General features: G+C 47.4%; 2 protein-coding genes across 3 annotated transcripts in view; both read right to left on the bottom strand.

The window, feature by feature from the left end:
* Positions 1–23,751, bottom strand: part of tna (Zinc finger MIZ domain-containing protein tonalli) — a 318,898-nt gene that overhangs the window by 252,305 nt on the left and 42,842 nt on the right. The window lies entirely within an intron of this gene.
* LOC142776002 (uncharacterized) lies at positions 13,174–18,055 on the bottom strand. Its single transcript, XM_075878700.1, has 2 exons — positions 15,946–18,055; positions 13,174–15,152 (listed from the first exon to the last, which is right to left on the bottom strand). Exons 1-2 carry the CDS (start codon positions 16,051–16,053, stop codon positions 14,772–14,774), a joined length of 489 nt encoding a protein of 162 aa, XP_075734815.1. The 5' UTR covers positions 16,054–18,055; the 3' UTR covers positions 13,174–14,771.

Genomic DNA, 23,751 nt, shown 5'->3' on the forward strand with positions numbered 1-23,751 from the left:
ATATGTGTGTAGATACGCTGATAATCTGGGAGTGAGTGAAATAACTTTATTGAGTCCACAATAGAGACGAGTTTACTCAGCGTCCTCTGTCTAGGTCCACTCGGGGATGGTCAGGTTAAATTCGACCGTTTTCACACGGGCCCTCTGGACGGACAGGATTTGAGAGGTGAGGTCCTGGACCTTAATCAGCTTGTTCATTTACTCTTTTTGGAAAGGGAGACCGGCAAAGGCACAGCCCCGCAGGACATGCTCGCAGTCCACACAACCACCACACAAGGGGCAATCCAGGCTTGAGAATCGTTCGAGGTATGTTGTGTGCAGTGCCGCAGGGATTGGGTAAGTTCTTGTTGGAGCAGTCTGAGAGTAACAGCTTGGGCCCTGCACAGCGAGGAGTGTGGCAAGGGCAGCACTCTTTTTGAGAGATAATGGTGTTTCCATATCTCGTTGCAAGTACGGGCAGAGCGGCTCGGATCGCCCAGGAGATGACGCGTTACCCAGCACACGGTCAGTCGAACCTCACGCTAATCTGGGTTGGCCAAAACCGATGGGTGTATCTTTATCAATAATGATTTCATTTGGTCGGTATGTGGGCTTTCACGTTCCAATACCACCATATGATTATGGGAGACACCGTAGTGGAGGGCTCCGCAAATTTCGACCACCTGGGGTTCCTTAACGTGCACCCAAATCTGAGCACATGCGCCAACAGCATTTTCACCACCATCGAAAATGCAGCGGCCACAGCCGGGATTCGACCCCGCGACCTGCGGGTCAGCAGCCGAGTACCTAGCCACTAGACCACCACAGCGGGGCTTCTTATCAATGACGACAGATACTGATGGTGAAGAGAGCAGAGTGGATTAGAAAACAAACGGGGGTTAAGGATATCATAGTTGAAATAAAGAAGAAGAAATGGACATGGGCCGGGCATGCAGCGCGTAGACAGGATAACCGCTGGTCATTAAGGGTAACTAACTGGATTCCCAGAGAAGGCAAGCGGGTTAGGGGGAGACAGAAGGTCAGGTGGGCAGATGAGATTAATAAGTTTGCGGGTATAAATTGGTAGCAGCAAGCACGGGACCGGGTTAACTGGCGGAACATGGAAGAGGCCTGTGTCCTGCAGTAGACGTAGTCAGGCTGATGATGATGATTATGATGATGATGATGATGATGATGGCAGATGGTGACATACAGCAATGAATTGAAGCATTCTTTGACAATAAAGACCAGCCCCTAGTCTGTGAGAGGTTGTCTCGGTGTACGAGTGAGAGGGGGACGCATTGTAAGTTCTGCGGTGCTGCTTAAAGAGTGCAAGAGAGAGAGATCGAAAGGGGAAAGTGATGCTAACATTTGTTTTATTTCATGCTCCCTGCCTTATAGCAAACGAGTGATTAGAGCAGACGCAACATACTGTTCTCGGAGCATGCAAAGCGTAGTAACACACATGAGGCTGTGATTTATGATTATTACGATATAATGACTGGTCATTGAGATATATGTACGTCACCAGATCATAAAACCGATCCGTACATGTATTCAGTATTCGCTGCAAGGGAGTGCATTCAGCGTGCTAATTAGCTGTGAAAAGCAGAAACGCGTCGTCAAAGAATACAAGCTTCTCTGAAGGAAAGAAGAGAAAGGGACAAGCTGAAGATTTATGATACAAAGAAAAACATATACTTCTATAATTCAGAAATAAAAGAAAGCGAAAAAAACTTAGCGCGTTAAGAGAGACTTAAAAAAGGGATAAATAACTTGAGTGAAATGTTCACATATCATACAGTCATTCGGTCCCGTTTGTCATCTGTCGTTTGCATATGTGTATGGGGGAAGCGCGCATATAATGTGAACTTCACGCCCCAATCATTTCTATTTCTCTCCTTGGCTGTTGCTCTTCACTAGATATATAAGCTGCAAGCGCGGTTACAATCTATATCAACAAGCAAGTTTTACAAGCACACTCTTTGCAGTTCCGCCAATTACACAAGGTATAAGCTCCTCGCAATGCCCGTAAAAATGAAGGGGCAGACATTCTCCGAATGCGCGCATAAAGATCACCGCAAATGACGACGCATTTTCGCGCTTCATTCGCTGGTTCCTAACAGGAAAGAGAAGGAGGGCGGTTCGCGCTGCATGTGTATCACAACTGCAGGGGGGAAAAAAGCAAACGATAGCGAAAAGAGGAGATGGAGGTGAAGGTATCACACGCAGTAGGTACACAGCTCAACGCCATGGTTACGGAACCGCTACGATTGATGACGAAAATGGCCAGCAAGGTAGGTGTTTCGATCTGGCGCGCGCAAAGGCGGAGAAAGCGGGGCCACGACCAGCCGTCCGGTCACAATTGGACACTGGCAGCGGGGAACACCTTTCCTCTGCGGGAGCAGTCAATACGCACCTATAGGAAGAAGTAAAAGGGAGAAAGAAAATGCGGGCGGAAGCGTGACCGGAGAATCAGTCCGCGGAGCAGTTTACAAACGGTCTTGAAAAGCGGCACGCCATTTCGATTTGGACGAGTCGCTCTCGAGAAAGCAAAACAAAGGAGGCCACGTCGTGGGAGGGAGGGCACGTTATCGGGCTCAGCACGTGAGCAAAGAGTGAATGTTACATGCAAGAAGACGCTTTGTTTAACAGTCGCCATGGTTATAGGCTGCGGTCAATAGCAGACCCCCGGCCAGCTGACGCATTGAGTTCACCAATCTTGCATGGAGGCCCGCCTCCAGTTCCCCTGCACATCATCGCCCTCGTTCGCGCGAGTCACGCCGCGCTCACGAAACAAGGGCCTAAAGGGGAAACGTGGCACGTTATTCGACCCGTTCCGCCGACACCTCCTCGCACTGTTGCCGTTCGATGCCCGCGCAAGGGTTGCCACGGACGAAGCAGGGTGGGAACCCGTCGAGTGACCGGCGTCGAGGAGGAAGCATACGGCAACGCTACTAGGTGTCCGTCATCCTGGTTGCACAGAGTTAACTGGGATTCTTCAACACCTTTTATTTCAGCACTGCGTGGACACACGACTAAGAGAGAAGATGAAGAAGCAGAAGAAGATGATGTTTTTTGATAAATTCATATTTGGCAGAATATGGGAAGGTATGTTAGGATAGCCGGCTCTAGCGTAGCCTATAGGCTACGCTAGAGCAGGCTATCCCAACATCATGACAGTAATGTACAGGATAAACACACAAACAAGAAAAAAATAAGAATAAAATAGATGATCATGTTGATGAAAGGGCCGGCCGAGTATTTTAAAAAAATGTCAGAGCAAATAGTTTTATATTGGTTTTTTATTCACCTGAATATTGGTTAATTATTATATCAAAAGAGAGAATGTGAAGGCCGATGTTCTTTATCTGGAGCTTAGCATCCCAACCAGCGCCAGCACGTCAGCCTGACTTCACAGATAAAAAAAAAGTAGCCTAAGAATATACTCTACATGTATTTCTGGATGCGACAATATATCTCATGGAGAGATTATACAACAACTTCAACGTAGTTAGCGTTGAGACGTGGGCAAGTTGCTTGATGCTTGTTAGTCAGTGCTGTTCTTTTTTTTCCCTCTTCGATGCAGCACCACCAGCCTTCCAGTTGGCAACCTTTCCTTCACTAACAGAGCTGCCTAAAATTAACTAGAGGGGACTCTGGCGCTGCGATCGTTCAGCGACCTTGGGACTGATGGGTAGTACACGCATTTGCCTAGCCCCGCCGCGGTGGTCTCGTGGCTAAGGTACTCTGCTGACCCGCAGGTCACGGGTCCGAATCCCGGCAGCGGCGGCTGCATTTCCGATGGAGGCGGAAATGTTGTAGGCCTGTGTGCTCAGATTTGGGTGCACGTTAAAGAACCCCAGGTGGTCGAAATTTCCGGAGCCCTCCACTACGGCGTCTCTCACAATCATATGGTGGTTTCGGGACGTTCAACTCCACATATCAATCAACGCATTTGCCTAGTCTTCGTACTTGCGGGTGGCGAATTGCACTTGCGGTTTCGTTTATTGCTCTTTCTGTTTTGTTTCAAAAAAAAAAAAACTAACCCCTTTGAACTTTGTGACCCGATTTGCAATGGTAAGCCTAAAAAATTAAGGAGGTGAAGCGCAACCACTGAACATTTGCGGATTTTTGTTTCGTGAAAAAAACAGCCCCAAGCCACACGAACACGCACGGAGCCAGTAGTACGAAGATTAGACAAATCCGTGCACTACCCATCATTCCCGTGCTCGCTGAAGCTCCGTGCGTTGCAGCTTCCGTAGACACTGGCGTCAGACATAGTGTATATTAAGAAAACTCCATGGTTCACCCGCCGCCGATCACGGTACACTCAACTTAGTGTCTTTTAAAATAAGGAACGGATCTGTAATGGCACGTACAATGTGCAGATTGTGTTTTGTAAAGAAACCACGAGCTTCTAGATGCCTTCTTTCATGTCTTTGTGAGATGCCGAACGTCTTGAGCATAACCCAGTTTCCTAGCTCTGTGAGATGGCGCGAACAACGGCACATTTGCAAGCGACGGCCCTTGTGACGTTACGTTGTTGATTTAGTGATTCCCTGCTACAATCGCGATTCCGACCCGGCGAAGCTGCGATCAACATTGTACCCGGGACAGTCGCGCACATCACTCACGAAAAGCCGTCGCCTCGCGCGCCGCGTCGAGGGGGAAACGCGGACTCGGAGAAGGCCGCAGGTAGGCCCTCTTGCCCGCCGGCGTGTGCATTGCGGCCGAGCGGGCTCACAGGATCGGCCGGAACACGATGCCGGCGGCGCGTCCATTGTCGTGTCGGGAACCAGGAACAACAAAGGGCGGCCAGCCGGGGGCTATTCTGGCTGCAAACCGGTACTGCGAGGCGACCAGCGCGTTCGGGTCAGCGTCTTGGCGGCTTTCCGCTTCGCAGCCACACGAGGCGGCGCGGTGGGAATGCACACCTCGGGCCACCCACCCGGGGTTTGAGGTCCCTTCCCCACCGCCACGATCACCTCAGCCACACTGTTGCGAGCTATCCAAGGACACGCACTAGCGGTTCATCAGAGACGAAGTGTTCACTGGACACCTATAGGTTATCACACGCATTGTATGTATATAATTTTGGCTGGCCCTGCAGTGTAAAATTATTCTTTGTCCGTGTGCCTGGACCTTTGCATACTAAGCTTAGGCGTCTTGATGTGATCGGACTTGATACCTACATATGTAGCGTTTTCTGTCAACACACTCTCGACATATTCCGTGTCTATGTGACTGCGTTTTGCTTTAACTTCTGCGCCGTTTTGTCACAGGGCTTCGCACTAAGATAATTTTTTATGGCTTGGCTGAAATACCTAAAAGCAATAATGTTATATCCTATACAATCTGCAATAATAATAATAATAATAATAATAATTACTGAGGTCTCAAATGAAAACGGCTTCACTTCGTTGACGAGAGTGTAGAAACGTCTCTCTGTGCACCGTGAACTGTCCCGGTTCAAGATTACCAGCATGCTGGCCCATGGCAGGCGCGACCGCGTCACTGAGGGAGCATGCACATAGTATACACAGTAACTGCAAGTTTACACGGACAGCTGCCATTTCCGGAATAATCCGTCTGAAGTTTAAACCTTTTATAAATGCAAAGTAGGGAAAGGTGGGCGGTGTCTGCCGTACAACTAAATTACCGCAAAATAAGAATTGCGTATATTCACTTACTGGGACGTGGCACATTCGGAACGTGTCTGTTGAAAGCGCGGACGTAGTCGTGAGAACCCTACTCATGGAAACTTAATCACTGCTCCATAGAAGGTCCACAACTACTCCACACGTTTCATTTATGTCAGTTACAGCCGCGCAGTAAGTATAACTACGACGAAATCTAACCTGCGCTTCCATTCCTGTCACTGCGCCCAAAAGTGTGGTGCATTGCCTTGTTTATAATATGTACCGTCTCCCCTCAGTAAACCCCGAATCCCAATGCATAGACCATTGTCATAAAGTCGACTTTGATTCATGTGATACGGTGCAATTCAATCAGGCCCGTAGCCTGCGAGAGGGGGGTGGGGTGCCCTAGTTTCTCCTCCCCTGCCTGACAATCGTATAGAGGGGGTGTTTTACGGAGAACAAGTAATGAAAATACGTGTTTTTCTTTCAAGGCCTTTAAAAGTCTCCTACCCTCCCCACCACTGAAAAAAAATTCCTGCTACGGGACCGACATAAATCAATGATGTTGGCCACGTACTACCTCACTCAACTGGAATAAGCTTCCAGCAGAGATTGTGACTGTTAATTATTACGAGGAGTTTCACAATGCCATTGTGTACTCTGTAGGTTTTATTTTTTATCTTACCGCCTCTGTGCGTGTGAGTGAGACAAAAAATTAGAAAGAGAGGGAGAAAGGAAAAAAAATCAGGCTTTGCAGTAAACTCCCCGACTTAACCCCGGTGGCATAACTGATAAAGAGCGAACCATCAACAGGCTTCTGCAAAAATGCTACGAAAGTTAAACGAATATGGTGGTTTACCACATCTAATACATCAATGTTGATGAGTATATAATACTATTATATTAGTTTAACCTTAACACAACAAATTCAATAATAAGAATGGCTTACATTTGCTTGAAATATGGATAGTTTATTTTATTTTATTTTATTTATCGATACTGTTGGCCAATATGCTGGCCTATATATACAGAAGGGGTGATTACAATAATACAAAGAGAAAGCATTCACAAAAGACTAACAATGCAAGAAGAAGAAAAAACGAACTGTGCATGTGCAGGGTACAGCCTGTCCTTAAAAAAAAGAAAATGCCTAATACTATAAGCCATCAAAGAGCGAAACGCCAATTTCGCACAACAATTTGCACAGGTGACAAACTACGAAAAAAAAAAAAAACTCTTAAGACAATAGCAGGGAACTGTACACAGCATGGTATTCATGACAGAATTGCGAGAAAAGTTGAATTAGTGCTCATATTTATACTAAATGTTAAGGCAATGGTTATCAAATTCTTTTGTAAAGTTCCTCAATTGTATGACGCGAACAGGTAGAGAGTTACATCCTGTTATGGTGCGCGGGAAAAGAAACTGCTGATGTGAGATTTGGTTTTGGCGAATATTGGCGTAGGAGAAAAACTGTCTGTGTCTAGTCGACCGTGTTTTTAGGGGTAGTTTTTGTTTAAATGCATCATCGCAAAAACATAGCAGTATAAGGTATATTTTTGTAAGTGTCAGAAACATAACAAAGGAAAAAATGCACTATTTTGTAGTAGTAAAAGAAGGAAAAAACAGTAGCAGTATCTATAGATGTTGCTTAAATTAGCTGAGCCCAAGCATGCAGTAGCGAAACTTTCATTTTCAACGAATGTCGTGTTCGGTGGAGTTCAACGAGAAATGTTTTGTTTGGAAGTCCAAAGTTAAAGCACTCTTCAAGCATTTAGGTCCCGACTGAATGTAATGGTTCGTGCAGCGAAATTTGAGAGGTAGTTTGCAGATAGTTACGTTCCAAATGATTACAAACTCGTATTCGGTGCCAGACCTTGCTGGAAGGAATATACCCTTCAAAGTGGCACATGGGGGTTTACATCGTGGAGGGAGCGTTTCAAATACTTCAGGCGCTGTTGGAATGTTGGCGCTGTGTTTGCAGCAGCAGCGCTGGTGGCCCTGCAGCCACAGTAAGCAGCCACCCGTTGCGCCAAAAGCGCGCGGGCTCCTTCAGTTTAAACTGCGGTCTCGGCGCGGCTGAAGAAGGGGTTAGGGGTGTCTCCTGCCGCCCTGGCCGCGGTGCCAGCGCGATGGTCACTCCCTCCGACGGCATTGGCGCCAAGTAGCGACGTGTGACGCCGCCCCGCTGGACATGGTCGCCTAGCAACAGCATCCCGCCAGGAGTGAGCGGCATCGATCCCCACGCGGCCGAATTACTGCGCGCCAAGGAATACACAATCACACACAGGCGCGCGCGTGCCACCAGAGCGCTTGCGCGGACCAGTCCGAGTTCCCCGGGGCTGCTTCGCCTTTTGGCGACTTCATCGTCGTAAGCGCTGCCTCTCCCTTACGTTGCTCTCCATTCTCTCCGAACCCGAGGCGTTTCTCCCTAATCGGGATAAACAAAGCCACGCTTTCTCCCTAGAGGCTCGGATTCTCATCGCAGTGCCGGCGCTGCACTCCACTTTCGTCCCTTCCTTCTCGCCCGCTTCTCGCGAGCAGTGCGCCAACAGGAGCCCGTTAACCAAGGAGAGAAAGTTGTAACGGGCGCTCTCGGACGCAATGAGCGCCTTTCCGGCTTCGCGCTGCTCGCTACTCGGCGCCGTGGAATCTCTCCCGCGCGCGCGCCTTCTGGGAGGACTTTATTTGACACCCAATCGTTAAACCCGAGGCCGCGGAGTAAGAACCTCCCCATAAACAGACAAGTGCGGGTAGCTTGAAACTCTCGCCACAACGTGTTGCTCCAGGATAACGCCAGTACGCTCTGCACGTAAATTACTATTCGCCTGCTAAATAAGAATAACGCAGGCGTTGTGGAGGCACCGCTTTTAACAGCAGTAGCCAGTGCACATGTAAGGAAGAGCGATGAATGAATGAATGAATGAATGAATGAATGAATGAATGAATGAATGAATGAATGAAGTGGTGTATTGAAAACGGTCACACATCAGTGACAAAACAAGATGCATCGGTTGCTTCGTTTTTTTCTGATGCTGCTATGTGCATATACGAGAAACGTTTCCTCAAATAGTACGTGGCGGGAGCATCTTCACACGTTGCGAACTTTTTATTGTTTGCAAACGCATGTCAAAGATACACGCACGATAGGGCGACAGAAAGTAAATACAAAACAGGTAAATGAAAGTTTGTGAATACAGACGCATCTAACTTCACAATGAGAAGTATCCCTTGCCCTTATACTCCATGACTTTAAAAGAACACATGACGCACATAGTGTGCTTACATATTGCCCAGAAATTTCTTTAGTTAATAAGCGAACACAAAATCAAGCCATATATCTCATGGTGACATATGACGCGCTAAACTTAGTCATTTACTTCTTTCATTCTATGTTTCCTGTTTATTTTTGTGATCCTATTTTGTGTTCACATACAAGACCCGATGGGAACGATAGGCAGTTGATAGTGTGACCATATACTTGACACTGTCCTTCATTTCATCTTTCGTAAAAAATAGCTTTAACGAAATGAAAATAAATTTGGCTACGTGGCAATAAAATAGTTAGCAATGATTGATTGACTTGTGGGTTTTAACGTCCCAAAACCTTGATATGATTATGAGAAATGCCGTAGTGGAGGGCTCCGGAAATTTCAACCACCTGGGGCTTTTTAAACTTGCGCCCAAATCTGAGCACACGGGCCTACAACATTTCCGCCTCCACCGAAAATGCAGCTGCCGCAGCAGGGATTCAATCCTGCGACCTGCGGGTCAGCAGCCGAGTACCTTAGTAGACCACCGCGGCGGGGCAATAGTTAGCAATGCAATCGCTAGCGATGCCATATACAAAGTATAGCCACAATTGCAGAATTATCGCAACTTTGTAACAACATGATAGATAGATAACTCTGATAGATAACAAGACCACTAGTTTGCCGGTAGTGTAGCCCGCACTTTGAAGGGGGCGCAATTCAAGAACGCTTATTTACACAGTTTTGGGCGCACATTAAAACCTAAAATGACAATCAAATTTTGATAATATTCTGCATAGTGTGGGTTGATCTTTGCGTGTTCACAAACAAGCTGGCGAAATGTCAACGCACTCAGTCGTGTACCTAATTCCTAATTGCATATTTTATACACACGCGAGCGGCCTGATAGTCCGGCAACACTGGCGAGCTCGGTGCTTGCTGCGCGAGCGTCTACATTTCAGCGGACGTATTTGTTCCTTGATCAACTGCGCGTGCAATCACGCTATTTCGGCTTTGTTGAGCTTGTCATTGCGATTAAAAGATTTGCAGGGGTTTGAAGCAATGTCATCGCGGGGCAGCAGCAACAAACTGACGGCGAGCACCAAGAGGGCTACTTTGGTAGCAGACGACGGCTGTGGGGGCATTACGAGGCCAGAGGCGAGCAAAAGTCACTGCACTTGTTATCGAAGACGCCGCTTCCAAGTCCACTCCCATCTTGAGTGGCTGACTAGAAAGTAGAACTGTCACGACGAACCTAGGTGTGGTTGTCATCTGTGGTTTCGTGTGAAAAACTGTAAGGAGGCAGTCGTTTTGTTCTTATAACAGTTCGTCTTTCTCTTCTAAACAATGGCTTCCTTGGTACTTGTGTGCTTTAGCCTTCTTAGATAGACAAGCTTTGGCGACGTGACCCTTTTTATGGCAGATCTTATACATAGCGCTTTTGAAAAAAAAAATGATATGCTAGACATCGGAAGCACTGAGGCGTCTTGCTTGTCATGCACACCTGAAACTTCTGATAATTTACACCGAAAGATTCAGCCTGCTGCTGACTGCCGTGCATCTGCCTCTGCTGGTCTTTTGCTGATTCAGCCGTCAACACGAGTTCGTAGGCTTTCTTAAACATTAACTTATCCTCTGCTACCAGCCGTTGTTGAAGATGAGAATCGTGGATTCCACATACGAGCCTGCCTCGAAGCATCACTTCCAAAGGTAGCCTCGTACTCGCTGCTTGAGATTCGACCTTGAGATTCGAGGTTCGCAAGGCTGTCACAAAACCTTTAACGGATGCGTTCGGAAGCTGGTCTTATTTCTGGAAACGATAACGGCCAAACAACTCAAGACGGCCTGGGATCGAGGTGCTGTGTCAATATACTGATGATGTGCACCAAGTCAACCTTTGAAGGCTTCTGTGGGGCCACCAGGGCCCTCAGCGTCTCGTAGGTTTGCTCATCGCAAAGCGCGAGAAGCACCGCTCGCTTCTTGGCCAGTTCTACTATGCCGTTGGCTTCATAACAGAATTCCAGGCGCTATACCCATTACGACCAGTCGGTGCCGGGCACAAATTCTGGTATCTCTGGGCATCGTCTTTAAGGTGAACCTGCTTGGCGAAGGTCTCGTTTTCTAGTCGCCAGTATTATAAAGCCCTTTATTTTATTTCCAGAACACCGAATGCCACAGCCTGCTCAGAGTCCTCAGCCACGCCACTTCGCTCGCTTGTCCTTAAGCTAAGATATAATATTTACACAGAATGAAAATTTCGCACGTGCTTTACCACACCGCAGAAGACCACGCCAGGTAAACGTTGCTTGAACTTTACACTTATTGTAGATCCGCAATTAACCTGCAGCATAGTGTAGAGGACAGGGAACCAACACGGTCTCACATGGTGCTTTTGTCAAGATCGCTTTCTTTATCTTAAAAAAATGATCACATTTTATGTACAACAACAACTCTAGTATCTGTTTACTTCCATTATCGCCATTGTCATCCCTCAATGTGGGGTAGCAAATATATCTCTGCTAGTTATAACGTTCCTGCCTTTCTTACAGCTTTCTCTCATTTCTTCGTTACGTCACTTGGTGCAGGATTGTAAGGAGGTGGTGTAGGTGACTTCCCTGGATAAACTAACAATGTGGGAATTTTCGAGAGAACGGGGCAGCATAGACGCCGAATGGCTCCAAAGCAGCTCCCGCGAAACGCTAGCGCAGGTGTACGCCATTCTGCACTACCACGTGCCCTGCACGCGCAGGCGCTGCTGAATGCGCGGAGCGAGGGCGAAAAATCCATTACGGCCGAAAGTGGGTCGCCACACAAGCACAAGTTCCAAAGACTCAGCCGATGGGGCTCCCGCACAGCGGAGAGAGAGAAAAGGTTGTGATGAAAATACAGCTCCCCCTGGACATAGTGCGCACGCGCGTCATGCCGGCGTGTTACTCACTTGTGGTCAGGAATTCCACGTCTACAAATGTAGTGGTTTCTACCATAACAATTACTTCCCAAGTTCGCTTTGGCGATGAGGTGGATGTAACATTCTGACGAATGCAGTTTCTACGCAAACAAGTACATGGCATAAACTGTCACGGAACGCGCCTTATTCTGTCCGCGGTGCCCCAGCCGCATGTGGTTCAACATTCGTCCCCGCTCTAACGAATGGTCCTGGAAAACGAGGCCAGGACCACTTCAACTGCTGTGTACTTTTGTAAGAGTAACGAGCAATCGAATGAGTGACAGCCGCCACCGTCGCTAAATTAATGGAGCACCGTGAAGGCACGATGAGGGAGACCAGCGGTCGGGCTCCTACACCAACAGCAAATATATATTTTTTTAGAATTTATTAAGAATGCCAAGTTTATTCAAAATGTGTTAAGCAGCAGCAAGTGCCTCGACAAATGGGGTCAACCACTACATTAATGAGCACTGAGTGAAGAATTTTGGAGGTGCATAATATACGGCGGCAATAACACATGGTGCATTTCTCATCGCGTATACGAGAGCGAAATTACATCACAATCCTTGATTTCTGTCGTGCGCAACTTCGTTACTTATATTAATAACGGATAATGAGACAGTTCAGTCTCCTTCGTTAACCGCGCCCTCTTAGTTGAGGCACGGCGCGACAGATATTTCCTAGCTTTCCAGCGGACATGCAGTATACGGAAGCAATAGCCACAAACATTTCAAGTGCACCCGCTACGTTGCTTTAGTGGTTATATTGCTCGTTTGCTGACTTACAGGTCTCGGAGTCAAATCTCAACTATGGCGGCCGCATTTCCGATGCAGACGAAAATGCTAGAGGCCCTTGTGCTTTGATTCAGGTCTGTGTTGAAAACACCAGATGGTCGAAATTTCCGGAGCCCTCCACTATTGCCCCCCTCGTAATCATGTCATGGTTTTGATCCGTTAAACCCAAACAATCATTATATTACATAAAATTCTAAGCCCATATGGTTGATAGAGCTCATAAAGAACTCCGCGTTTCAGGCGAGAGACTGGTTTCTTCCTCGCATTCACTTTCCTCATGTGATATTACCTCATTGCCGTTCTTTTCCTCCTACTTTCCTTCCTTCCTTACTTCTTAAAGCACACGTGAACAATGAAATGAGCAGGTTGAGCCGACCAGAAGTCGTACGCTGTTTAGTTACACGCTATTGACTGATATAGTCACACACGCATGCAAGCACGCACGCACACACACACACAAAAGCGCGCACGCACGCGCTATTCAGCTACACGCAGTGTGTGTGTGCGTGTGTGTGTGTGTGTGTGTGTGTGTGTGTGCGTGTGTGTGTGTGTTTAAGACATAATTTCTAAGCTCATAAACATAATGACAACCACCGAAAAAATGCCGATGTGTTGCGGGGTTCTCGCTCGTCTCTGTCAAAACTGTACTGCCGCTCGAATCTGAACCTGCGAGAAAAGATCGAGCACGAAGCAGCTGTTGCTGCTCTTCGCCGCCGATCGAAACTGTAAAGCGGGTCGGTCGATTCCACCACGGCCGTTAGCGTTTCATCGACTCAGTCAGAGCAACGCACGCACGCTGCCCCGTCAAGGACAGACTTCTACAATTCCACAGTACGTCACCAAGAGAACAAAACCCGAACGCGATCCTCCCAATTCCGACCGATCAATACATCAGCTTGCCGCTGGGGTCTAAACATCACGGATTGTTCCGCTAGCTACACAATTTCATCTCGCTCGTGCCCACGACGGTGTTGCCATAGCAGGAAGGCGTGGCTGGTACCACTTGCAGATATTGCGGTTGATGTGACCAGGTAGCTGTATGTGGGTTCGACTCCTAGCCATGGTGGCACATTTCGATTGGAGCGAAAGAAAGACCATCCCTGCGCTTAGACTTAAGTACCCTTTATAAAACCCCAGGTGGCCGAAATCAATCTGGAACCTCCCGGCGTTCCTCAATATATCATATCGTGGGTTTGAGATTTAAAACAACAGGAATAATTATTATTCTTATTGTCAGTGGCTGTATAGCTTCGTAGCTTAGGGCATAACTGTTTAAGAGTTAAAGTAATTATATGGTAGATGGGACGCGTAAAGAAAAAGAAACAAAGAAAAAACATCAAAACGACGTGAACACGCTCTCTGACAGCATGTGTGCAGTATAGAAAACTTCACTTTACTAATGTTATATTTCAAGGATGGCTGCTAACTGTATACGACGAACACTTTCAACGTAAGTGTGTTTTTGGTTAATAGGGGCCAGAAAAAAAAGTAACAAAGACATTTCAAGTGTATCGGTGCGAAGCGATGTTGCACGACAGAAAACATCTTCAGGCTGCAGGAAACAACGGCAATGAAGTGTCTTCGGCCACTGATTCCGCACTTGGTATGCACGCAGTGTTATCCAACCACAGATTTTCAGATGAGTTTCAAAACAACGCGTCGATAATAAATAAATTAACAAATCAATTAACTATAATCCACACAAAAAAGGTTAAAACCTATCCACTGATTCGCTTGCGAAGTTTTTGGTGCAATTGATAAAATGCAGGAGCTGACTTTCGGCACTAGAATTGCTTAGCGGACGCCCTAATATGTTGAGGGCGTCCGTTAAAAAAATCATACATGCATACCAAAGAAGAATGGCAATATTGACAGACTTCGTGTCCAAAAACCATAATGTAAACTATTCAGTCGCACCATTTGTGATACCTAGAAAAAGAAAACTACATACTGGAGATGTCGGCGCTCTCTTGCCACTGCCGCAGCATACCTTCGAGAACCTTTGTTTAGAATATTGAAGCGTTTATGAATGGTTGAAATTTACAATACATTAAGAAAGAAGTAATGCCGTCTCCTGGCAACCTTTAATGAGCCTTCTTAAAGCGATAGACGACTTGAATATGGGAAGCACCCTAAACTTCTTAACCCCACGTGCACGTCACGTGCGTGGCAACTCGGTCGTCACTTGGTCCTCGCTGATGTTGGCCCAGAAGTGTTGCGGCTCCAGTTCAACGGGCACAGTCATCAGGAGCTCCTCTAAATCAACGGCGAAGCTGTCCTCGACGGCGACAGCCGTCGCGTTGGCTGCACCAACAGCGTCCCATGTCTCGTTGGCTGCCCCGCCGGCGTCCGACGTGTCGACCCCCTGCGTGAACCACGACTCGCCGACGAACACGTCTCGTGGACGGCCGTCGACGGGTTGCAGTGCGGGCGTGAACAGCATCATGGAGACGAACGCCAGCAGGACCACGCCCACGAAGACGGGCAGGAGGAACCAGTACTTCGCAAGGCGCGGGTAGCGAAGACGGATTGGGATCCGCTGCGACGCGCACAGCTGTTTTTGAACTTTGTGCATGCTGAACGCGAAGATTCTTCAACGCTCGCTTTGCACGGTTGCGTCTAGACACACGGCGAGCGGTGAAACGTCGAGAAGTGTTCGTGGCGTAACATTAGGTACAATACTCGCTGCGCAGATACCAGTCCTTCAGAAACGATGTAAAACGGCTAACGGAAAAATGATATTTACCGTGAAAAAGGAAACAATCTACAATAATCATGCGAATAAACGATCACTTTGCCGAGCGAATAGCTGCACGGTCGCACATCAGTGCACTAAACATGCGCATGCCTATCCACGCATGTTCGTCATTCCTCCTTACACACAGACGTCGACGGGAAAATAATCGCTGCAGCCACTCGCGCTAAGCTTTATCAATTTTGCCTCATCAGGTATCGGCGCATAATGGCATATCAATAAGGCGACTACTAAATAATCTACCTCTTAGAATACACCGTCCGCACAATAATTAAATTATATACCTTTGCTGCCCTGGATATGCAGCTGATATGTCGATAGATTAGCTCGTTTTCTGTAAGGCTTACTCAATATTTACGAGAAAAAAAAAGTCAGCTGCCTTGCTTGGCTGTGTGAATTATCGAGAATTCACCGGAGCAATCACCTATCACAAAGCATCGCCCGAGTGTTCTCACCCCGAACCCTTCAAACATGGCAAACGAATGCGATGCTATGCGTATCGCTACCCGCGTATGCACAACAAGTGCGGAGTAAACGGCATGCAGTCGCTGTTGGGTGAGCGAGACTGGGCGCTCACCTGAAGAGGAGGTGTGTATATGTGGACTGTACCCTCCTCGATCCCAATGCCATCTTCGAGTCGCGCCCACACGTCGAGCGAGTTGGCACTTGGCTCACTAGCAGCCATCGCTTGCTTGCCTGTTTGCTTGATCCTTTCTTTTGTGGCTCTCACCCACTAAGGGGGATTGGCCAAGAAGCCGGCGGCGGAGTAATAAGGCGATGATGATATTGTTATTTCGCCCTATGGCACGCATGCACATCGGCTTACACCCTCACCATATAGTTTTCGCAACCTATGTTTTTTTTTTTATGAAAGCCAACCTTTAGTGTTGACTGGCACAACGATATAGCACTGGCAACGTATATATTATTCTCGTGTGACATAGCCAAATGCGCATCATCCCGTGTGTGTGTGCGTTTTTTTTGTTTGCTTTGAAGGTGGACACTACTTATCAGATTATCGCTGTTACCAATTTATTGCTCGATGGAAGGCATGCATACGGTTATCGAAATTTCTCGAATATTATTGCCGGTTCAACTAGGACAGAGTATTGACTCATCAGATTATTCGCGCGACAATTATTTGCGCCCGTGCTGTACAGAATCTCGAACGTACACCTGAGCATCCGCAATTATTCTGGAATATCCGGCGTTCCAGGTGTGCACACAGAAGAGGCAGACGCTTGCACATCTCGAGCTCGAATTTAAAATGTCCGTGCTGCTTGCTATTGCCATTTTATAGTTGTTTGCTTGTTTGGCCCCAAGTTGGCTCAACAGACTGTTTAGGCATTGAACCTGTTCACCATTACAAGTTGACAGTATTTAAATTTAAACGATTACGATTTTTTAAATGTAGGCCAATGATCTCAGCCTAATGATTGATATGGCGGTTTAACGTTCCAAAACCACCATATGATTATGAGAGGCGTCGTAGTGGAGGACCCTTGAAACTTCGACCACCTGGGGTTCTTTAACATGCACCCAAATCTGAGCACATGGGCCTACAAGATTTTCGCCTCCATCGAAAATGCAGCCGCCGCAGCCGGGATTCGACCTCGCGACCTGCGGGTCAGCAGCCGAGTACCTTAGCCACAAAGCCACCGAGGAGGGGCAGTGACGTCAGCTTGCTATACTTTATAGTAAAACGTGAGCCTCTCCGATACGCTGCCTCACTCGTTTGATTAATATGTGGGGTGTAACGTCCCTAAACCACCAACTGATTGTGAGAGACGCCGTAGTAGAGGGCTCCGGAAATTTCGACCACCTGGGGACTGCCTCACTCGTGACACGAGTCTTCCCTCGGAGTAAGAAGTCACCGAATAGGTGCACAAAATCAGTGAGTCTATTACTCGCGATACCACGTATAATTCATTCATTCATCCATTCATTCATTTATTCATTCATTCATTCATTCATTCATTAATACTGTTAGTCTATAAGAGGGCCGCTACAGGATCCCTAAGTTTTTTAAGTTTACTTTTTTGAGTTGTGTAGTGAACGCGTGATTTTCACTATATTATAATTCAATGTCTCTTTTTTTCGTCTATTGCGTCGTATACAATACTCATTTTTTATACTTCGTCTACCCTGTCTGAAAGCCCGAACAAGTGATCGAATAAGCGTTTCGTGCTGAATTAGAAGCAGCAAAAGAAGAGGGGCTATAGTTTTGCATGGTCGAAGCCAATTAGGAGGACGACGAATGCACGTGCCAGCATATTTCCATTTTCATCTGCGCAGTAAGACAGAAACGCTTTAAATTGATCACATTGCCATGACTAATGCTTGAAAAACTATTCGCAGGAGACGTTTCAGATTTGAGAAAGTATATGCTACACGCACCATCAACATTCTAAATAGTTTTGCGGAGTACCTGCTCTTTTATCTTGGAAAGGGCGCTTTGCTCTCCCCAAAGACGAAATGTGTGCGAAAGTTTGCGCGCGGCACGGCAAGAAGGGCTCTTTCCTCCTTGTAGAAAAAAGCGCCCCCCCCCTCTTTTTTTTTTTACTAACTGCAGGGATGTTTGTGCCGTAGCAAACCGACTCGCTCGCTGGATTTCATGCCGACCAGTTGCGCCCCGCGATCTCCGACGACAGCGCAGCTCTGGCCGACCGGCTCGCCTACCGCCATCTCCTGACGCCGTGAAGCTCTCGCTGAGTGGATCCCCGTCCTCAGACTCCTGGGACAGTGTCCATCTTTATTATCTTGTCTTTAATTCTGTATGTGGGTTTCTCTGTCCCTGTACCTATCTCTTTTCCTATCTCTTTTAATCCTCTCTATCCCTATTAATCCCTCCTTACCCCCATCCCTCTTGAGTCCCTGTCGAGGTGTAGCACTATGATGCAGACACTTACGGGGCTCACTTTTATCTCCTTTCCTCTCTTTTCAGACTCACTTACCATCGGTGCCTACATAAACCTGTTCCCTTCAAGACGGTTCCGTAGCCTGGTGTGGTGTAGTGAATAGTGTATGCGCAGGTTGACTGGGTGCTGATGAGTTCGAATTCTGTGTGTTTGCTATAAATTTTCTGCAATAAATTTTTGAATGTGCTTTTGCTTATCCATTGCACAGTTAATTGCATGTCTGCAGACACTTGAAAATGCTGGTTATATCAACCAAAATCTCATTTTTCTTTTGCAAAAAAAAAAAAAAACTGTTGCTCTCTTGAGGAGTAACGGCGAGAGGGGGAGGGGAGTAACTTCGCACTTACTTCCAAAAGAAAAAAATGGGGTTGGCAGGTCAGTTACTCCTCCAAAGCAGCAACCTCGATACCCCTTTTCCTCTTTTACTTCTTAGAGTGTACGTCAGTCACCTTTTGTGTTGTCCCAGATAGATCCTTTGACGTACAGCCCACGGTGTAAATTCTATTCCCTCACTGCCACCTTGCCTCATTTGGTCTTGGCGTGCCGAGATAATCCCAATGACACGGAGGTGCATATTGACGCCAGTAGCATTGGTCTCGGTGTAGTGCTCGTTCAGCGTCAAAATGACATCAAAAGTGTAGTAGCCTACGCCAGCCGCTCTCTCTCCCGTGCCGAGGCGAATTATTCTACTAGGGAGAAAGAGTGTTTGTCAGTAGTGTGGGAAATCACCAAGTTTCGCCCGTACCTTTATGGTGGTCCCTTCAACATAGTGACGAACCACCATGCCCTCTGTTGATTGGCAAACATGCGAAACCCTTCGAGACGACTAGCACGGTGGAGCTTGCGGCTGTGACAATTTGACTTGATCATCGTTTATAAGTCCAACCGTAAGCATGAAAACACTGACACAGTGTCGCGCGCACCCCTTCATCTCGTCAGTCAGAGAGCACAGGACGCCGACGGCTTCTTGGAAGCCATTAGCTCGTCGGACTTGAGCCGACAACAGCGTGATGACGAAGAAATTCGACCAATCATCGATCATTTAGAGGGCCACGACACAACCATACCACGTTATCTGTTTCGCTGGTTGAGGTCGTTTTGCCTGCGAGACAGCGCGCTATACAAGAACAATGCCCGTTCGAACGACCGCGCTTAGCTCCTGGTGGTTCCTCGGGACATGCGAGAGGACGTCTTTTTCACTTGCGATGAAGAACCCACGTCAGGCCACTCGCGAACACTTGCCAGAGTGAGCGAGAACTACTATTGGCCCGGACTTACGGCTCTTGCCGAAAAAAAAAAAAAACAGTACGTCAAAGGCTGTCGGGAACGCCAGCGCCGAAAGCAACTATCTGTTAAGCCGGCTGGCTTATTTCAGCCAATTGAAGCACCAACTCGGCACCAAGTCGGCATGGATATTCTCGGACCATTTGCCCTGTCTGCTTACGGCAACAAATGGGTGATCGTAGCAACCGACTATTTAACACGATATACGCGGAGACACAGGTGATCCCACAAGCCATGGCCTCTGAGGTAGCGCAATTTTTCATGTGCCACACCGTGTTGCATCACGGTGCACCTTCTAGCATAATATCGGACAGAGGCACAGCATTCATGGCACAGCTTATAGACGAAGTTTTTGAACTAAGCTAAGTAACACAAGGCACCCAAAGACCACCACGTACCATCAACAAAGCAACGGGCTTACCGAGCGGCTGAATAAGACGCTCGTAGGCATGATCGCAATGTACATCGACGTACAGCACAAAACATCCATGAGCCAGGATCTTGCCTTATACGTGACCTTCGCGTATATCACCGCCGTGAAAGAGACCACGTGATTCACGCCATTTCGGCTTCTATACGGCCGCGAAGTGCAGACCATGCTCAACTCCATGCTATACCATGTCAAGACGACGAGGAGTTGGCAAGTGACGCCGAGGAATTCGCAGAAGGTGCCGAAGAAGCTCGAAAGCTTGCACGACTGCACATCGGCCAGCTGCAGCAGGCAGCTGCCCGACGCTAAAATACCCGCCACAGGGAAGCGGTTCACAACCCAGGAGACCAAGTTTAGGTGTGGACGCCCGTTCGCCGCTGAGGCCTCAGTGAAAAGTTACTTAGCTGGTATCTCGGCCCGTACAAAGTGCTACGCCTCGTCAGTGACGAGAACTACGAAGTGGTCCCGGACTCAACACCGCAGGCACGGCCCAGGGCACGACCGAGCCTGCGGACGTATAGTTTATGTTGTGCGCATGAAACCGTTCATTGCAAGTTCTTAACCTTTTTTCATCATTCGTCGATGTTTGTGTTTTTTATTTATTTTTGGGAACTTGCTTGTTCATAATTGACTTTTTTCTTATTGTCACTTTTTTATTTTCTACTTTTCCTTTATGTGGGTTTTTTATTCCCCCTCCCCTTTTTTCTTCACGCACCTATGTTATAGCATCGAACGATGTTATGTCTTGTTCTCTTTTTCTTTTTGTCTTTTTTAGGGGCGAAGCTCCTCAAGGAGTGGGCTGTGCGTCCCCTGTATGTAGCTACCTCTCGTTTAGTTCTTGCAGTGTTCATTAGATGGCGGTACCGTCGCCTGTATGTAGCCACCTCTCATTTAGTTCTTGCAGTGTTCACTAGATGGCGGTACTTGTAGTTGATGATGAAATATGCGAGATGTTATAAAATAGGAATGATGTCACATATGGCGCATGTCATTGGTGGAAGGCAATCGTTCAATTTAGTGCGGCAACGTACGCTAGGAGGAGCGTTGCAATAAAATCGAGTGGGCAAAATGTACGGAGGATTCATGGTTTACCAGGCTTACCTCCGGAGCTTCGCCCACTCATCATCATTAACTTCGTGGATATGGCCGCACTTTTGCTTTTTTTTGGAAGGGGGGGGGGGGGATAATGCCACCTGCGTGTTATGGGTTGAAATAAGAGCGGCTCTCACCCTAAAAAAGAAAACAAGATCACGTGCTTCTTCTCACGAGAACCAGCCGCGACAGACTTCAGCGCTTCTCGAGAGCTGGCTACATCTTGGTTAATCGAAAGACCCCTGCACTTCTGAATTCTCGTGAAAATATCATCCAAACATAATCTACAACACAATATTCGGGTGAAAGACGACGCTGTCCAGCTCTGCCCCAGCCAGCAACAAACCCCGGTGAACCAAGTACGGACAGGAGCAAGAGCCACTAGTCTTCCGGACTAGAAGGTCCAGCTACAAGCAACCAGGCCTGCCAGAAATAAATATTTCGTTCTCTTTCACCTTTCCTGAAGGCGAAATTTGCGAAGAATACAAAGATGAAAATGCCAGTGTACTTTGATTTGGGAGTATATGCTGAAGAAACGGGAGTCAAAAAAAAATCAGGAGTCCCTACAATCGATTGCCGCATAATCCTATCATAATTCTGTGATAGAAAACACCAAATTAGTTTTTGTAATTAAAATGTATAGGGTCAAAGCGTAAGAAAAATCACAGCATATCCACGAAATGAATGATTATGAGTGGGGCGAAGCGTCCGTCAATCAGCCCGTGATTCCGTCCATGCATCCGTCCGTCCGTGCGTGCGTCAGTCCATCCGTACGTGCACCCGTTCGTGCCTGTGTCCGTGCGTCCGTCTGTGCGTGCGTTCATTCTTCCATCCGTCCATGTGTCTGCCTGTCTGTCTGTCTGTCTGTCTGTCTGTCTGTCTGTCTGTCTGTCTGTCTGTCTGTCTGTCTGTCTGTCTGTCTGTCTGTCTGTCTGTCTGTCTGTCAATCTGCTTGCCTGTCTGTCCGTCCATGCGTCTATCCGTCTATCTAGTTGTTGTGTTCCAAGCACCCCTGCGTCACGAGCGAACCCGTGAAGGACCGGTTGCTGAAACTGCTTCCAGATGTTGACTCCTCCCCTTCCCCCGCTCGGCGCAAACGAGCCACCGTCGTTTCCCCCGGCAGTTCGGCCGCCGCCTCCATCCGAATAGGGATAAACTTGTTTTTAACCGTTCGAGGCTGTCTGAGCTTTTTGGACTACCGCGACCAACGCGTACGTCTATGGGCCGACGACAACGCCGGACATAACACTAGTGAAGAATTCAAGTACCACCATATCGGTTCTTTTTATCACATATTCATCATACACACGTGCCGCCATCAAGCGGACAATCCAAGGACTAAACGAGAGTATGTACCACATTTCTGCTCTCAGCGCTTTGTTAACACCGAGAGCATGATAACGACGCCGTGCTACGTTTTTCGTAACATGTGGACATGTGTACATGTGCCCGAGGGCACGTATGTGCCACTGGTATTAGGGCATGTGCCACAGGTTGCGCACTACGACGACCGGGGACGCACAAGCCATGCCTTCGCCCCTAAAAACATCAGCTTGATATCTCTATACCACGGCCGCATTCGTAATATAGCATAAAGGATATATTTAGGGGTACGAGATAGATGTGAAAAAAAAGTAAAAAAAATCGAGATACCTGTTCCCTCGTTTCTATATGAAAGGGAAAATCGAGCAAGTGCACGTGCGCGTACACGGCGAGGTCATACTTTATCGCCTGTCAGAGAGCACTCGTCGAAAGCTTCAAAATGTGATGCGATCGAAGTCTATCTTGCAGGATATGAGAAGTGAAGGCTTGGCGGCGCATCATATTTGAAGAAGGGTGTCTTGAAGGGCCAGTTGGTTCATGATACTAAGTGGAAACAGTGCACGAACGGGACAATTAGAGGTAACACGTGCAGCGCTCGTGTCGTGTATTACTTCTATATACTCGTCCCGTTCCCGAGCTGCTTCCACACAGTATATTTGGAACAGTGCGAAAGAAAGGAAGGGACAGAAAAGCGACACAAAAAGGCGCTGCCCTGAGCTTGCAGGGCCGAGCTCGCTACCACAAGCACACATCGGAAGGAATCGAAAGAAGATCAGTCATGCGTTTGCTGCAATAATTGTTCGGAAAGTACACAACACGTTAGGAAATACCAGCCTATTGACCCAGCAGGGACAGTGAAAGGAGCACTACTTTTGGAGGCTCTCGATTTTAACGTGGCATTAAGTGGTCAGAGGTTGACACAAGCGAGAGACGCTCAGAATATCAATGGGAAAACTGCAGGTAAGAGGATGATGAAAGAGGATTCTTTGCAGGCGTGAGATAAAGGTGCATTACAGGAACTGAGGCTTGTACCAGGAAAGAAACAAAAGCGATAGTACGGTAGAGTGCAATAGAGAAGGTTCGGTGAACTGCAATTAAAGGGTTATAATCAATTAGTCACTTCGATACCGGTTTACTGGCGGCAAAGTATTTACATCTCAACATAGTGTTCGTGCGCAACATCGACACGCATGCATGTCATGCGAGTTTTATAAAAAAAATCCCTATCGTAAAACAAAAAAACTATTAAAAAGCTATATGCATGTCTTAGAAATTGGTATTAATCGGGCGTTTTCGGTAATTATAGTACAGTGTACAAAAATTTAGCCGTTGCCTG

This window comes from Rhipicephalus microplus, chromosome X (genome assembly GCF_043290135.1).
Source record: "Rhipicephalus microplus isolate Deutch F79 chromosome X, USDA_Rmic, whole genome shotgun sequence".
NCBI lineage: Eukaryota > Metazoa > Arthropoda > Arachnida > Ixodida > Ixodidae > Rhipicephalus > Rhipicephalus microplus.

What these genes read in the sequence shown, in the direction of transcription:
- LOC142776002 (XM_075878700.1), bottom strand. Translation starts at nt 16,053, where the DNA reads ATGGCTGCTAGTGAGCCAAGTGCCAACTCGCTCGACGTGTGGGCGCGA. An exon ending in TATACACACCTCCTCTTCAG is followed by an intron (nt 15,153 to 15,945) that starts GTGAGCGCCCAG and finishes TGCGCGTCGCAG; the next exon opens with CGGATCCCAATCCGTCTTCG.